This window comes from Nicotiana tomentosiformis, chromosome 10, assembly GCF_000390325.3.
Source record: "Nicotiana tomentosiformis chromosome 10, ASM39032v3, whole genome shotgun sequence".
Taxonomy (NCBI): domain Eukaryota; kingdom Viridiplantae; phylum Streptophyta; class Magnoliopsida; order Solanales; family Solanaceae; genus Nicotiana; species Nicotiana tomentosiformis.
The window spans coordinates 7,550,297-7,567,216 of record NC_090821.1 but is presented as its reverse complement, the minus strand read 5'-3'; the positions used below and the strand labels follow the sequence as shown (position 1 = coordinate 7,567,216).

Sequence of the window (16,920 nt, the reverse complement as noted above, 5' to 3'; positions counted from 1 at the left end):
GGAAAGTGAATGCTATATAAAGCAAAAGAAAGAAGAATCGGTCGAGTTTACGTGAGAGAAGCTGACTGCCGAGTCAAACTTTTGTTGTAAAAGATATTGTTGGAAACTGGTATTTAAAGTAGGCGTGTGCAGCTATATATGAATTTCCGTCAATGGAATGAACTCTAGACCAAAACAAGATCTTTCCTTAAAATAAGGATTTGAGTTCACGTAGGAATGTACTTGGGTGTTGTGCTTGATTCCTTAAAAAGAGGAGACCAGATCCTTTTATCCAATTAGAAGATAAGCACATCAAGGTATTGGAAAAAGGATTGAATTCCTTTTCAAAACTCAAAGATAAATACAACATGCAAAAGCGGCAAATAAATGAATCTTTGTACTACGTGGCCTAATATCCACTCAAATGTTCACGGCCTTTTAAAGTTATTGCCAAATTTTCACGTGAAGTGACGTACCAAAAATAAATGAAAGCGTGGTACTAATGCGTAATTCAAGCCTAGTCTTGAAAATTAATATCCGAGTAACTATTTAAATTTTATGTGATTTAAATTCATAAAATAATTTGGATCATATTAAATTCAAGACCTTAGTCCAAACAAATATTGTAGCTAGTAAATTGAGCTAATTATTTAAATCCAATATATGTGTTGTGCTATTCCATTTAATTGGACTATAAATTAAATGATAAGCCCACTTCAGTAGCCCAAGGTCCAAATGGCTATTAGCTCATCTTAAAACCCAGGCTCATGCCACGTGTCAAGTGATGTGGCAATCCAAATCAAATGAACAAGCCAATAAAATCATGCGACGTGTCAAGCGACGTGGCAATCCAAGCCAAATAAATGAGCCAATTAAATCATGCCAAGTGTCTAGATGGTATTGGTCAGTTCAAACGGACCAATTAAATTGCAGAGCCACACAACTCCCTACAATTATAAATAGAGGTTTTCATAAAGTTAGAAGACACCAGAAGTGATAACAAGAAACAAGCAGAAAGCTCGTGGATCAAACACCACAGATTTCTCTACAAGCTACAAGTTCAAGCACATAAGCTACAAGTTCAAGTTCAAGATCAAGAACGAAGGCAAATCAAATACCAAGTCGTTCAAGATCAAATTACTTGTTCGTGATCAAATCCAAATTCAAATTCAAGAAGGAGATTCAAGACCAAGCATTACAAGATCTTGAATCGAATCAAAGTCAAGCTCATTAAAATATTTTACATTCTTGAAGAATCAGAGGAATACCATATAGATCGTAACACTCATTATTTATTGAAATCAAATACTACATTTGTTACGTAATTTTTCAGTCTTGATTATTTATTTTTCTCGACACGAAAATTTGTCGTTACAACTAGTACTATGTATATAATTTTTCTATCGAGGGCTTGAACTAAAGTCCAATATTATAATAATGTATATATAATTTTTATATATAGTAGAATAATATATACACTTTTATACATCATACAACAGTCTATACATGTTGGTAAGGCAAAAGTGCTCAAAATATAAAATATATACAAAATAGACTGTCACTATACAAAATAGACTGCCACTATCACTACTAAAAATTCGGCAAAAACCGACCAAGGTCGACCGACCAACTTTGGTCGGTCAAAAAACTGACCAAAGTTGGTAGGTTTTTCAAAAAAAAAAAATAATTTTACGAAACCAATTAACTTTGGTCGGTTTTCTTTGGCGCAAAAATGCGGGAAACTATTTTGTGTCCCGCGAAATTTATGTTCCAAGAAACCGACCAACTTTGGTTGGTTTTTCAATTAAAATAAATAAAAATTAATATTAAAAAAATCGACCAAAATTGATCGGTTAATTCGGCCGGTCATTTAAAAAAACCGACCAACTTTGGTCAGTAATTTTACTTTTTAATAAAACCGACCAACTTTGGTCGGTTATTTTCGTGTGAAAATACAATTAAAGAGTATAAATCAAATAAAAGACAGTCTTAAAACAAAATGTATCAATGGTCTAGTGGTAGAATAGTATCCTGCCACAGTACAGACCCCGGTTCGATTCTTAGATGGTGAATCTTTTTATTACATAATTAAAATACCGACCAACTTTGGTCGAAAAAAACCGACCAACTTTGGTCGGTTTTTTTTGCAATATATATTTTTTTAAATTTAATTGACCGACCAAAGTTGGTCGGTAATTTTCGACCAACTTTGGTCGGTATGCCTTTCCGACCACAAAAATACTGTCCACACGTAAATGGTCGCGTTTTGGTCGGTTTTTGATCATTACCGACCAACGTTGGCCGGTTTTTACCGGATTTCTATTAGTGTATATATAAAACAATATTCAAAATAGAATGTGACTGTACAATTTATATACAATAAACTGTCACTATACAAAATATATACAATAGACTGTCATTATACAAAATATATATAAAATAGACTATCATTATAAAAGAAATACTAAATAGATTGACACTATACAAATTATATACAAAATATGTTGTCATTATACAAAATATATACTAAATAGACTGTTACTAAAAAATTTATATACAATAGACTGTCACTATACAAAATATATACAAAATAGAATGTCACTATATAAAAACAATATACTAAATAGACTGTCATTATACAAAATAGACTGTCACTATGCAAAAAATATACAAAATAGACTGTCACATACAAAATATAAACAAAATAGATTGTCTCAATATATAAAATATACAAAATAGACTGTCACTATACAAAAAATATATAAAATAGACTGTCACCGTACAATTTATATACAATAGACTGTCACTATATAAAATATAGATTGTCACCATACAAAATATATACAAAATAGACTGCCATTATATAAATAATACACTAAATAGATTGTCAATATACAAAATATATATAAATTAGGCTGTCACTATACAAAAAAAATACAAAATAGATTGTCCCTATTAAATTTATATACAATTGACTGTCACTATACAAAATATATACAAAATGGACTGTCACTATATAAAATAATATACTAAATAGACTATCATTATACAAAATATATACCCAATATACTATCACTATATAAAAAATATATAAAATAGAATGTCACTATACAAAGAATATACAAAATAGTATGTCACTATACAAAATAGAATGTCACTGTACAATTTATATACAATAGACTATCACTATACAAAATATATACAATAGACTGTCACTATACAAAATATATACAAAATAGACTGTCATTATACAAAATAGACTGTCACTATACGAAAAATATATAAAATAGTCTGTCACTATACAAAATATATACAAAAGAGACTCTCACTATATAAAAAATATACAAAATAGACTGTCATTATACAAAAAATATACAAAATAGACTGTCACTATATAAAACATATACAAAATAGACTGTCACTATACAAAACATATACAAAATAAAATATCACTGTACAATTTATATACAATAGGCTGGCATTATACAAAATATATACAAATTGATTTTCACTATATAAAAATATACTAAATAGACTATCATTGTATAAAATATATACAAAATATACTGTCACTATTTAAAATATATATCAAATAGACTGTCACTATACAAAATATATACAATAGACTGTCACTATACAAAATATACTGTCACTATATAAAAAGAATATACAAAATAGATTGTCACTATACAAAAAATATACAAAATAGACTGCCACTATACAAAAAATATACAAAATAGTTTGTCACCGTACAATTTATATACAATAGACTGTCACTATAAAAAATATATAAAATAGACTTTCACTATTCAAAATATATACAAAATAGACTGTTATTATACAAAAAATATACTAAATAGACTGTCACTATACAAAATAGACTTTCACTATACAAAAAATATACTAAATAGACTATCGCTATACTAAATATATACAAAATAGATTGTCACTATATAAAAAATATACTAAATAGACTGTCACTATACAAAATAGATACAAAATAGACTATCACTATATAAAAAATATACAAAATAGACTGTCACTATACAAAATATATACAAAATATATAGTAAATAGATATTTCGGGCTATTAGATGTAATATGTTTGGGTCGGAGGGACATTTGGTGTCAATGGGGGAAAACATGAGTTATTAAAATTTTGAGGGGCTATAGAGGATCATTTTCTCATTAATTACGGGATCTTTACATAAATAGCCGGCAACATTCATTATTTAATTTTTTTAGCCATATACATAGATTATACACTGATTATACATAATTATACATGTATAATATAAAAATTATGCACATATTATACCTTCATTGGCTATTTTTAGTTTAGTTGATTGGGTGGACGGCTATTTGGTTTAATTCTTCATTAATATTTATGGCTTAGATTTGAATTTAGGCTCTCATGATTGGGCCTGCCTTACTGGTTGAGTTTTGGGCTATCGGCCTCAGTTGATTCGGCATGCATACACTGCCACTAGATTAAAAGGATTTGTTTGAAACTAGTACGATTATTTTGCTTATAAGATGGAACCTAAGGGTGTCAAATTAAATGAGCGGATTGAGGTACATTTATGCAGATTAAAACGAGTTAAAATTATAACTTGTTGGGTCATCATCCGTACAAAGTTTGATTGGGTGAAAGATGTGCCTGGAAATTTAGGCTAAACAATTCATAGTCATAACCCCAATTGTACTAGTACTAGTATTGGTCTCCTTTTGGTTAGAATAATTGGACAAGTTTAAACTTGTATCGTGCATTATTTAGGGCTAATACACTTGTGGGCGTGCTAACAGCTTTAAGTCAAAGGACCTTGATTTTAAAGGACGAAGATAACAATTTTAAATAATACGCTTACGGACATAATCCTTAACAATTTTATTTGTCCACTGTGGACTTTGCACACCCCATAAGAAATAATAAATGATGTGCATAATTTACCATGATACCCATATTAATTGATGCATATTTTTAATGGATTTGAAAAAATAATTTTTGAAATGAGTAATTAATATTATGAGTATAACAAGAAAAAAGAAATTGTCTTTTTTCTTGATATGCTAAAAGTGACAAGTAAATGTGATTTTTTTTTTAGAATACTGGACAAGTAAAAGTGGACGGAGGGAGTACAATTCTTTTAAACCAAAGAAACAATTGATTTGCTTTAATTTCTATAAATGATATCGTTTTCAAAATGTCAAATTAAATATTTAAGCAAACCGTTCAAATAAATACTCTCTCCGTTCACTTTAATTATCCACTATATTAAAATTATATTTTTATTTTTACTTGTCCATATTTCATGTTTTACCCTTATCATTAACTACTCATTCTCTATATCATTTTCCAAGATTTTTTGAAATGTTATCATTATTATGATAAAATATATACTTCATTTATTATTTTTTAAGAAAAATTTTACTGATGCATCATTTATATAATAGATATATATATTTTGCCGTGTCCATCTAGAATTGCACTAAACAACTTCAATTATTATACGTTACTGTAATTTTCAATACCAACCAAAAAACACCAAAAATTCCACCACGTAATTTCCGCCAACATTTCCTTCTCGAAAAAGACCCCTTTTTAGAAGCAGCCAAGAAGAAAATACAAATTAGTAGTAAGAGTTTAATTCTAATCGTACTAATTCTCTAAAATTTTATTACACCTGCCCCGTCCAAGAGACTGAGCCAAGTACAAGTAGCCCTGCCAAATAGTAATTATGATATATAGTGAGAGAATTAATTTGTACCTTTTTTCTCTTTTTGGTTGAAAGAATATTTATATAGCTAGCAAAAATTACACAGTTAAGTCATTGTTGGGGTACTGTAGGACCCCTACTGCAACAATGTTTTGGAGAATTGTTTCCATATCACAACTTACAAAAAACCTAACCAAATCAGTTCCTAGGATGTCTGCCCATAATACATCATTGGCAAACATCGGATGAACTACTAATATGCTATATCTATTCAAAAAGACTGATTTTGTTGCTTCCTTGGCCAAAGCATCTGCCACCCTATTCTGCTCCCGGTATGTGTGTTTCACCACGACCCTGTCCATCCTGCGTATTAAGGACATGCATTCACCAATTATAAGATCGTAAGTGAGGTTACATGTTATTAGCATTTGTATGATTTCAGCTGAGTCAGTATTAATTTCAAGAGGAACCAAATTATTTTGTTCCGCAAGTTGAATTCCTTTTAGTAAGGCTTTCAGCTCTGCCATAGTTTTGGTTGTATGAGGGATATTCTCCATAAACCCAATTATTCAATCTCCATTGTGGTTTCTGAAAACTCCACCTATACCTCCTATTCCTGGATTTTCTTTAGCTGTTGTATCCATATTAAGTATGTAGAATCCTCTCCTTGGTGGCTCCCATTTGATTATGATTTGGTGGAAGCATTTTTAGTCAACATAAGATATTCTGTGGCTTTGGAGATGGTGTTGAAAGAGTTGACAAACTCTTTTTTGTCATTAAAGAGGTTGTTGTTTCTGGTTAACCAGATATGCTAGAAACAGAAGGGGACAATGTTTTTCTAGAGAATGAGACTATTGAAAGGTTTTTCTTCTAATTGAGCTCCAAGTTGATGGCCATTGTTGGGCTGAAAAGATTAGGTTCTGCTGTCTAAAATCCCTAGATGTTTTGGAGAGTAGGCGTTCCAAAAACGTACTGCATTGGTGCACTCAAAGAAGATGTGATCGATTGTTTCTTAACCATTATTGCAGTAAGAGCACCAGGGGTCGCAATTGACACTTATTTTGTGGAGATAGCTCCTTGTGGAAAGCCTTCTGTGGGTAAGAAGCCAGATGAAGTTCTTTATTTTGTTGGGTGCTTAGAGCTTCCATACCCATTTGAAGGATCCTTCCTCATCAGTCTCAAAACTGCTATTAGCCTTGCTAAGAAAAGAGTACGCAGAACTATTTGAGTAGTAGCCATTGGTAGTTAATCCCCAGATGAGGGTGTCTTTTTTTGTTGGATTTGGTGGAATGAAAATAGAGTTTAACAAGTTGAGGATGCTAGGGGGGAGATCCATGGATAAAGTGGATAGGTACCAACCCCCTGAATTGTAGACTGAGTTCACCTTGAAATTTAGGTCATTCAGGGAAAGCGGGCCCTCAATCAATTCCCTAATTGACGACTGATTAGGTATCCAAGTATCATTCATAAAGCTGACCCTATTTCCTTTGTGAACTACATATCTGCTTGCTTTACTGCAAGTGTTCCATCCCTTCAGAATGCACTGTCATTTAGAGAATTTGGGGTATCTAGGATATCTAGTGGTTCTCATTATTCTATGTGTTTGGCTCAGGTTGCAGTGCTTGTGAATGAGGATTTTTGCCTATAAGCTATTAGTATTTTGGTAAGTCCTCCAGGCAAGATTTGTGAGGGCTGCTTTGTTCTTTAGGTTAGCTTTTTGAAGCCCTAATCCTCCATCAGCCTTCTTTTTAGTGACCTTATCCCATTTAATTAGGTGTATTTTTTCTTATCTGGAGTGGTTCCCCATATGAAGTTCCTTTGAATTTTATCAACTTGTTTGGTAAATTGGGTGGGCAGTTAGATATATTGCATGACATGGCTTGGGATGTTATTTAAGGAGGACTTGACCAGGACAGTTCTGCCAGCCATACTCAAGTAACTGATTTTCCATCCAGCCAGTTTGGATTGCATGTTATTAATTATGAATTGAAAATCTGCACCGGTGAACTTTTTATGAAAGATGGGGAAACCAAGGTATTTGCCAAAGGATGTGTTGGTTTGAATGGACAGCGAGTTGGTGAGGCTCTCTAGAGAATCCTGGGATGTATTAGAGGAGAAGAGCACTTTAGACTTAGCAAGGTTGACTTTTTGGCCTGACTTCTCATTGAAGGTTTGCAAAGTAGAGTGGATGATATTGTAGTTTCTGATGTTTGCTTTGGCAAACAAAGTAAGGTCATCTGCAAAGAATATGTGAGATATCCTTGGGCCAGCTCTACTAATACTTATGGGTTGCCAATTATGGTCCAAGACAGCCTTATCAATAGACTTGGATAATATTTCCATACACATTATGAAAAGGTAGGGAGACATTGGATCTCCTTGCCTTATGCCTCTTGATGGCTTGAAAGATTCAGTTTTCCCACCATTAACAAGAATAGAGATGGTGGAAGAGCTAATACATAACATAATGAGTTTGGTTAAGCCATGTGGGAAATTGAAGGCATGAAGAGTGTCCCTGATAAAAGACCATTCTAGCATGTCAAAAGGTTTTTCAAGATCAATTTTGAGGATCATGTTGCCATGTTTCCCTTTCATTTTCCTAAAGTGAGTGATGTATTCTTGCACGATGATGGAATTATCACAGGCTCTTCTGTTGGAGAGGAAACTGGCTTGGCTAGGCCCAATGATATGGGGCAACAAAGGTTTTATTCTGTTGACAATGATCTTGGTGATGGACTTGTATACTGTGTTACACAATCCAATTGGCCTGAAGTTTTTCAGCATTGATGCTTGGGGGCATTTTGGGATGAGGCATAGCAGGGTTTGGTTCATGATTTTATCCATGGAGTTGGAAGAGAAGCATTTCTTGCAGAAGTCTGTGACATAACTACCCACAAGGCTCCAGTATTTCTGGTAAAAGAAAGGGTGGAGTCCATCAGGGCCAGGAGATTTGAAGGGTTTATGGGAGAAGATTGCACTTTTTATTTCTCCCAACTCAAGTGGTCTGTCCAGAATATCCCTTTGGGAATCAGAAAGTGTGTGTGACATAGAAAGATGACTGGTGGTGGCCATTGGGGCTTGGGAGTGGGAGGAGGTATAGAAGTTTGTGAAGAAGCCAAGAATGGCTAATTGGATATGTTGTTGGTCATAGAGCCAGTTTCCATTCTCTTCTTTTAGAGAGAGGATTATGTTCTTTCTTCTTCTGTTGAGAGTGGAAGTGTGGAAGAATCTAGTGCTAGCATCATCCTCATTGAGCCAGTTAATCCTAGATTTGAGCTTCCAGAAATCCTCTTCATTTTTTAGGATTGAGTTAAGCTCACCGGCTAGATTGGTTTCTAGGTTTAATTTAACAAAAAGCTACTGAATTGGTAATTAGAAGATTTTTGAATTCCTGCAATTCTAGCTAGAATTCATCTTTTTTGATGGAAGATGTTACCAAAGGTACCTCTGTTCCACTTAGTAACAATTCTTTTGAAAGAGTCGGTGGATTGGAAGAGGGTGGAATGTTCAATGAAAGCCTCATTGATGATGTCAGGGAAAGATGGGTGGCTAGCCCACATGATTTCAAATCTAAAGGGTCTAGTCAGATTGTTGGATGGTGTCCCTATTCCTGCACGATCGTGTACATCATAAATATAATTATATCAAATTAATACCTCATACTTTAAGGTTCACTCACTTAAAATATAAAAGATAATTATATACGATCTTTATAATAATGTAATTAAATGTATCCATATAGTTTTGAGGTGTAATGTTGTGGTAGTTCCTTTTCCTTTCAGTCGAGTGAATCTCTATACTACGTCATACACAAATTCCTTGGTCTCTAGTTATTAATTTATGGAATATAAGACACGAATATGTTATTACAAATTCCTTGGTCTCTAATTATTTATGGAATATGAGACAACGACACGTGGTTATCATTATATTATAAAAAAAAAAAAAAAAAGAAGCTACTACATTACACCTCGTTTATCGATTGACTATCGTTACCATTATGTTGCTCATGCCCACTTCTAACATAGTCAACAAAATCTTGCAAGTTCCTCTCGGAGGAGCCACCCTCTGCCACTGCTTCCTCTGCCGCCTTCTTCCATTTCAACGCGTTTTCTTTCATCTCGGCCGCCTTTGGCCCACTAATAACCTCCCTCACGCACCTCCCCACTTCTTCCCTCGGAATAATCCTATTTTCAGCCTCGCCTCTATATAGTCGAAGCCCAACTTTATACACATCGACTAAATACTTAGCATCCGTGACTTGGTCACCCCATTGAGGAAAAGCCAAAACAGGCATACCACTAGAGAGCGCTTCCATTGTCGAATTCCATCCACAATGCGTGACGAAACAGGCTACCGATGGGTGCACCAACACTTGTTCTTGTGGACACCACTGCACTATTTTTCCCCTATCTCCAACTTTCTCTAGAAATCCATCAGGTAACACTAATGGCTCAAAATTTTGGACTTTGGTAGGTGGCTTAATTACCCACAAAAAATTAACGGTTGAATTCAACAATCCATATGCTATTTCCTCCCCTTGTTCCTTTTTTAATGTAACAATGCTACCAAACGAGATATACACTACGGACGATGGCGATTTTGTATCTAACCAATCTATACAATTTTCGTCAACCTTCATAAAATCACCTTGGACATCATCACTTATAGAAGTTACTAATTTAGGGTATTTGAATAGTGGGCCCACTGTTTTGATAGGAAATTTTTTGGAGAGGTAATTGACAACGTCATGTTCAAGTTCTTGGAAAGTTTCCATAAGTATAAAGGACAATTTGGATAAATTCTTGTATTGACCTAAAATGGCTCTTCTTAAAAAAGCATATGGTGTACTAGGATGCAAGAAACTAGGAATTTCATCGTACTTTAATAAAGGCATATAAGGTAACTGAACATCAATTTCAGGTTGTGATTTACTAGGAAATGGAACTAAACTATTGTAATAATGGTAATAAGCTGAAAAGCTAGCAGCAGATTGTATCCAAAGCATAGCACTAGGAATTCCAAGACTTTCAGCAACATCACAAACCCAAGGAATAAAAGGATTATTAATCAAACAAGAAATAGGGCAACCTTGTTCTTCATATTTCTTGATCATTTTTGGGAGAATTTTCTTGCCAATTAGCTCAAGATGTTGTAAGTAGGAGTCCAAGCCGTTTCCATTGGGCTTAGAATGATCCCAATCATCTTCAAAAAATTCAAATCTCATCTTGCCATTACCATAAGGAATTGGTTCACTAGTTGAGATTTTGGGGTTGGATTTTTTCATTTCTGAACCACAACTTTCAGGTGCTGAGAAAGTAACAAGAAGGCCTTTTGAAGCTAGGCGTTTGCCGAGTCTAAGTAGAGGATTAACATGTCCTTGGCCAGGAAATGAGACCAGAAATACATGAACAAATGCACCTTCACTGACTGTAGATCCCATTCTTAGCTTCTTTTTTTTTTTTCCAGAGGAAGAAAGCAGTATAGGGAAGAGAAAATATAGGTAAAAATAGTGTGTTATAATAGAGTGAAGAAATTGGGATCTACTTAAATATGCCTTTTGGCTATTGAACTCGTAACCTTTGATACGGAAGATAGATTTATATGTTAAAATATGCTAAAATTTAAATAAATGAACCCATAATTTTAATATTACAATGACTTTAACGCTTAAATTTTTTAAAGTTAAACTCATTAAATTTAAATTCTGAATTCGACACTTGAATCAACCTTTGCGTGCAACTTTAGTACCACAATTTTGAATTGAATTAATTTCCTCAAGTGTGGAGTGGACCAATGAGTTGAATGGTCACTATGTTCCCTCTTTTCTCTACGTGCGACAAAAAAAAAAATTCGGTTGCCTACCGAGAATATACGAATTGAAATGCACTTAAATATTATTTTTTTCGTCGTCTGATCTATTTGTTTGTATTCTTTAGGCGTATTTTATAATCAGAAAATTTCCAATCATTCTCTTATACTATACCCTTTCGATATGTTCTAAAGGAATTTGGACGATCATTAGAACTAAATCAGACTGAGTTACCGAGGTTCTCAAACTACTTAAGACCTACGTTACCCGGACTCTTCAAAAATGTTGTTGGGTGCGTGTTGGATCCTCCAAATTTAGTATATTTTTGGAGGATCCGACACAGATGCGGCAACACTTTTGGAGAGTGCGAACAACATAGCTTAAGACAAACTCATTTACTTAGTGAAAAGTCCGGAGCAATTAAGAGGAAATATATAGGATTTGATATTGAAGAAATTATTAATACTCTTCGTTTCATTTTATGTGACATTTTTCTTTTTAATTTGTCAAGAAAGATAAATACTTTTAAATGTAAAAATAATTTAACTTAAACTTTTTTATCTTACCTTGAATGACATGACTTTATAGTCACAAGAAATATTTTGACCACAAATTTTAAAATGATTTCTTTCATTCTTAAATTATGTGCCTTCTAAAATGGGAAAGAGAGAATAACACCTTTTGTTAAACAAAATCAAAAAATTTATCCAGATTTGCTATAAAATTCAAATATAGTTAGAAATGAATTTTTTTAAAAGTAAAGCTACAAATGGTAAAATACTATATATATGTTTGATATGTCGCGCAATTTTTCCTATGTTTATTGTCACAATTCACAAGTCACATGTTGGGCTAAAACGGCCCAACGACACTCTTAACATGGTGTGATATTATCCGCTTTGGGCCAAGCCCGCAAGGTTTTTCCCAAAAGGCCTCATACCATTTAGACATCCCTATACCTTATATGTAGACTCCCCATCTTTTCAAACACCAATGTGGGATTTTGTTCTCACACCCAATAATCTCCCCCTCGAACTAAGTTCCACATGGTTACTACCACGATTCATGGGTTTCCCTCTCGAACTAAGTTTCATGTGACCCATTGTCACTATCCACGGGTCAATCTCCGAAATTCATTGTATGCCACCCACATTGTTTGAGTATTATGGCAACCGAAGCCTGCAATTAGCTTCTTCTTGTGTGTGCACCGCTCCACACCATCATTTTGCCATCTCCATACTCGTCCCGCCGAACTTGGGCCTTGTTACCAGTTGTTGGGCTAAAATAGCCCAACGACACTCTTAACATGGTGTGATAATGTCCGCTTTGGGTCAAACCCGTACGGTTTTTCCCAAAAGGCTTCACACCATTAAGAGATCCCTACATCTTATATGTAGACTCCCAATCTTTTCAGCTAATAATGTGAGATTTTGTTTGCACACCCAGCATCACCTTGAAAGATTAACAGGTTGGTAAATGGGCCCAGATTTGAGATTACTTGAAACTTTTCTACCATTCGCAGATACTTCGAAAATAAATTTATACTATTTAATATGAAAGATTTCAAAGTAAGCATAAAAAATAAGTACTATGCTCCTTCTAAATAGAAGGAAACAAACCAAATGACAGATGAAGGGTCCTGAGGACTCATGCTACTAAAAACTAGCTTGTCCCTGCTTATTATTTTACGCTGTGTAACGAATTACTGGTATTATATAGTAATGAGTATACAATATAAATAATTATATATTTATTATAACATGGAAGCTTTTTAATCATTTGTTATCAAATACATATTTCCAACGTCTGTGCTACTTAAAAAACATGATTAAGATGGACGAGTGAATGCAATAACATGAAGACTGTCGATATGACACAAAATGAAGACTTTTAATAGACTCACGGTTCTGATATAGTATTCCTACGCATCTACCATTTTTATTTTTCTTGCACTTTTTGATTTTATAAAAAAGGAAAAGGGCAATAAGGATTAAGGGGTGTTTGTTTATATTACCACAAATGCAGACTTGAAAAGATGTGATCACAAACAAGACAAGTTTCATAACTTAAAAGGGTGTCACGAGTTGCCCCTTCACCAATGTGTAAGAATCATTTTGTATTTTTCAGGATAAACAAGACAAGTTTCATAACCCAACTTTCTAGAAGTAGTTGATCATATGAGTTTAATTGCTTATACAGCTCCTCTGAGTATAATATATTAATTAATGCTTCAACCAATATGTGTACGGTCGAAATCGAGCTCGGCTACGACATGACAGGTTAGGAACATGACAACCAAAGACTGAAAATCGACCCCGAGTCACACCGAACTAATACCCAGGGCCATAACGCCCGCCTTCAAGAATATTGAGTCTGTAATCCCGGAGTCGATCTTAGCCCCGATCGAGCTCGAAGAAACGTTGTTAGCATAACCAACAAAAGACCGAAATATCCGTGAACGGTCGGATATTACGGCGAGAATCTCGGCACGTATCAACAAGGCACCGGCAATCATCAAATCAAGAGATTTTTTACCTTTTATAGAATTGTACTTAAAGTAGGAGTCCTCTACTATATACAGGGGGGAGGGGAGTCTGATAATTCATTAAACACATTGTAACACGCATTCCAAAGCTATATATCATTATTATTTTAAGCTCTTATTCTTCTGTATCCTGGCACCGATCGGAGCGTACCTGATTCGAGGGTGATTAACCTCCCAAGGCTAAGATCATTCAATTCATGTGGTTTGAATTTACATTATCATTATTTATTTTAATTGCAATCTAATTTATCATTTTGTATCAAGTTAGTCCAAGTATACTTAAAATCACTTATAAATTCAATTGTTATCCGATTTTGAGGGTAACAGTTTGGCGCCCACTGTAGGGCTAAGGATAATAGTGGTTATTTGATACAAATCTCCATAACATGCACTACTTTACACTTGTTCTTTGAAGTGTCTTTAATTTCAAGTTAAAACTCAAAATGCCGAACTCTCAATCAGCACCCTTACATGTTGACAATGAGTCCGACCATCACGGTGAAAATAACAACATAGCGCCCGGTGACGAGGTACCGCCCGTTGATCCTATCAGAATTTCGGTCGTGGGCTCGATTGACGCTAATTCACATATGGCTATCGATGCAAACTTGCATACTGACCCTGAGAACAACGTCTGTGGTGGAGCCCGATCAGTAACTCAAAACACACAAAATATTGGAGGAGACGGGATCAGTTTACGGGTGATCTTCGAAATGCTACAGGCTCAACAGGCGGCGATAGCTCAGTTACAGAACCAAAGCCGTGCACCAAGCAGGGTTGAACCCGATCCACCCCGGGTAGTCACCTGCAGGGATGAACCGGTCGCAGAAAGGTCAAATGAACATGAATCAGGGGCTTATCCCGAGATCATAAAGATGCTCGAAGAACTGACAAAACGGATAGAATCAGGGGAGAAGAAAATCGAAGCTAATGAAAAAAGGTGGAAACCTACAATTCCAGGGTAGACCAAATCCCAGGAGCACCGCCAATATTGAAATGCCTGGATTCCAAGATGTTCATGCAAAAACCTTTTCCTCCGAGCGCGTGTTGTGACCAAACACACTCACGCAAGTATACGCGGTCGTCAAGTAATAAAGTGACTAAAAGTCGGATGTCGAACCCACGAGGACTTATGATTAACTATTAACTAAATTAGACTATCCCAATTATCTAAACAAGAATTAAATCTAAAAATATTTTATTCTAAACTAATTAAATAAGAAAAATATAAATAATAAACTTTGAACAGAGAAAGAGCAGATTTTAATGATATCAATGTAATGAAAACGATCTAGGGTTATGGGCTATCTAACAATCCTATTGTATTCTTCAATTGAATTGACCGACTAATTTATCTAGCTTATTGGTTGACAGGGTTAATGCTCATAAGAATCTGTCGAGTTCTTACTCGCCTATTCAAGCTAACCTAACGCCTATATGTCTATGGAGTTAGAATCAACAAGAACGCATTTATAATTCCTGTAAATCAACCAAGCAAGGCAATTAGGTATATGTCTATCCTAACTACGAATCCGTTCCCCGATGCCCGAGTTCAAGAACTTGCCCTACTCAATCCTATATGCAATATAGAATTCCCACTTTCGAGTTTAATTCTAGATTCGTAGATAGTATTCAATTGGTGATCAAGCAATTAAATAATTAAGCGCAAGATTGAATAAATAAACTAATATGATAAATCAAGAAGTCAAAATCAATATCCGAATAACAATAGTCATAAAAGAACCACAACCCTAGAACGTGAAGTTTAGCTCCACATAGACATGGTAGCCAAACAACAAATCATACAAAGAAACATAAAAATTACTAAGTTTGGTGGGAGAAAGATGGAACTTGATGAATTCCGGTCTCCACAGCTTTGTCGTGGCTTTTTTCCCCCTTCCCAATATGTTCGATGACCTAAAAGAGGCGTTTTTAAGCTTATATATTGCGTCCAAAAGTCGTGGGCTAGAGTTCTCCTAAACCTAGTCCAAATCGGCTTCAGGGGTTGATGCTAAGGTGGATGCGACGCATCCACCTCGTCCTCCATTTCTTAACTTTGCATGTGAGGGTAGACGCGATGCATCCACCTTCTCTTCTACTTCCCAGTTTTGCATGCGAGGGTGGACGCGACGCATCCACCCTTCTCTTCTACTTCCCAGTCTCGGATGCTATGGCGGACGCTATGGGCCGACTTCACTGCTAAGGATGCACGAAATCTGATTTTTTTCTAGATTGGATGCGACGCATCCAACCCCTCTTCCTCTGGCTAGAGCACCTTTTCTTCATATTTTTGCACTCCAAACACCCTAATTCACCACACACAACTCAATTAGTCATAAAACCAATAGTTAAACCATGTTGGGCATTTTAAAGATCAAATAGCATCAAAAAGCGGTTAAAATATGGGTAAAGTAACATCAACACATATCGAAATATGCCAAACATCACTACCCCACACTTAAACCTTTGTTCGTTCTCGAACAAACCATCATATAGTAGACGAAACAAAATTAAGCTCTTATCATTCAAAGCACACTACACCTATGACCATGGTTATTTGCAACAATTAGGCTCTAGAATATGCATCACATACACTTCCCTTTACTTATGCCATTCTTTAAAAATATTCGAACAAAGACAACATGCTCATAACAATCCTAACCTCAAAAACCGACTCAATGTCACTATGCACTCATGGCTTGAACACCCAACATCGTAGAGAAGTCTAATAACGTTACCTATCCCTCGTGAAACCATGTGCCCTCACAACAAGAATAAGAGAGCGAGTTCAATCCACACATTCGAATCTCATGATCAAATATATTTTAATGACTCACATATATCAAAGAAAATCGCTCACTCTCACA

The 16,920-nt window shown here is 34.9% G+C and overlaps 1 protein-coding gene across 1 annotated transcript; it reads right to left on the bottom strand.

The window, feature by feature from the left end:
* Positions 1-9,503: 9,503 nt before the first annotated feature.
* Positions 9,504-11,258, bottom strand: LOC104107112 (gallate 1-beta-glucosyltransferase 84A24-like). The gene has a single exon (XM_009615832.4). It carries the CDS (start codon positions 11,137-11,139, stop codon positions 9,661-9,663), a length of 1,479 nt encoding a protein of 492 aa, XP_009614127.1. The 5' UTR covers positions 11,140-11,258; the 3' UTR covers positions 9,504-9,660.
* Between the last annotated feature and the right edge of the window lie 5,662 nt (positions 11,259-16,920).

Excerpts from the sequence above, each read along its gene's own strand:
- LOC104107112 (XM_009615832.4), bottom strand. The coding sequence starts at position 11,139 with ATGGGATCTACAGTCAGTGAAGGTGCATTTGTTCATGTATTTCTGGTC.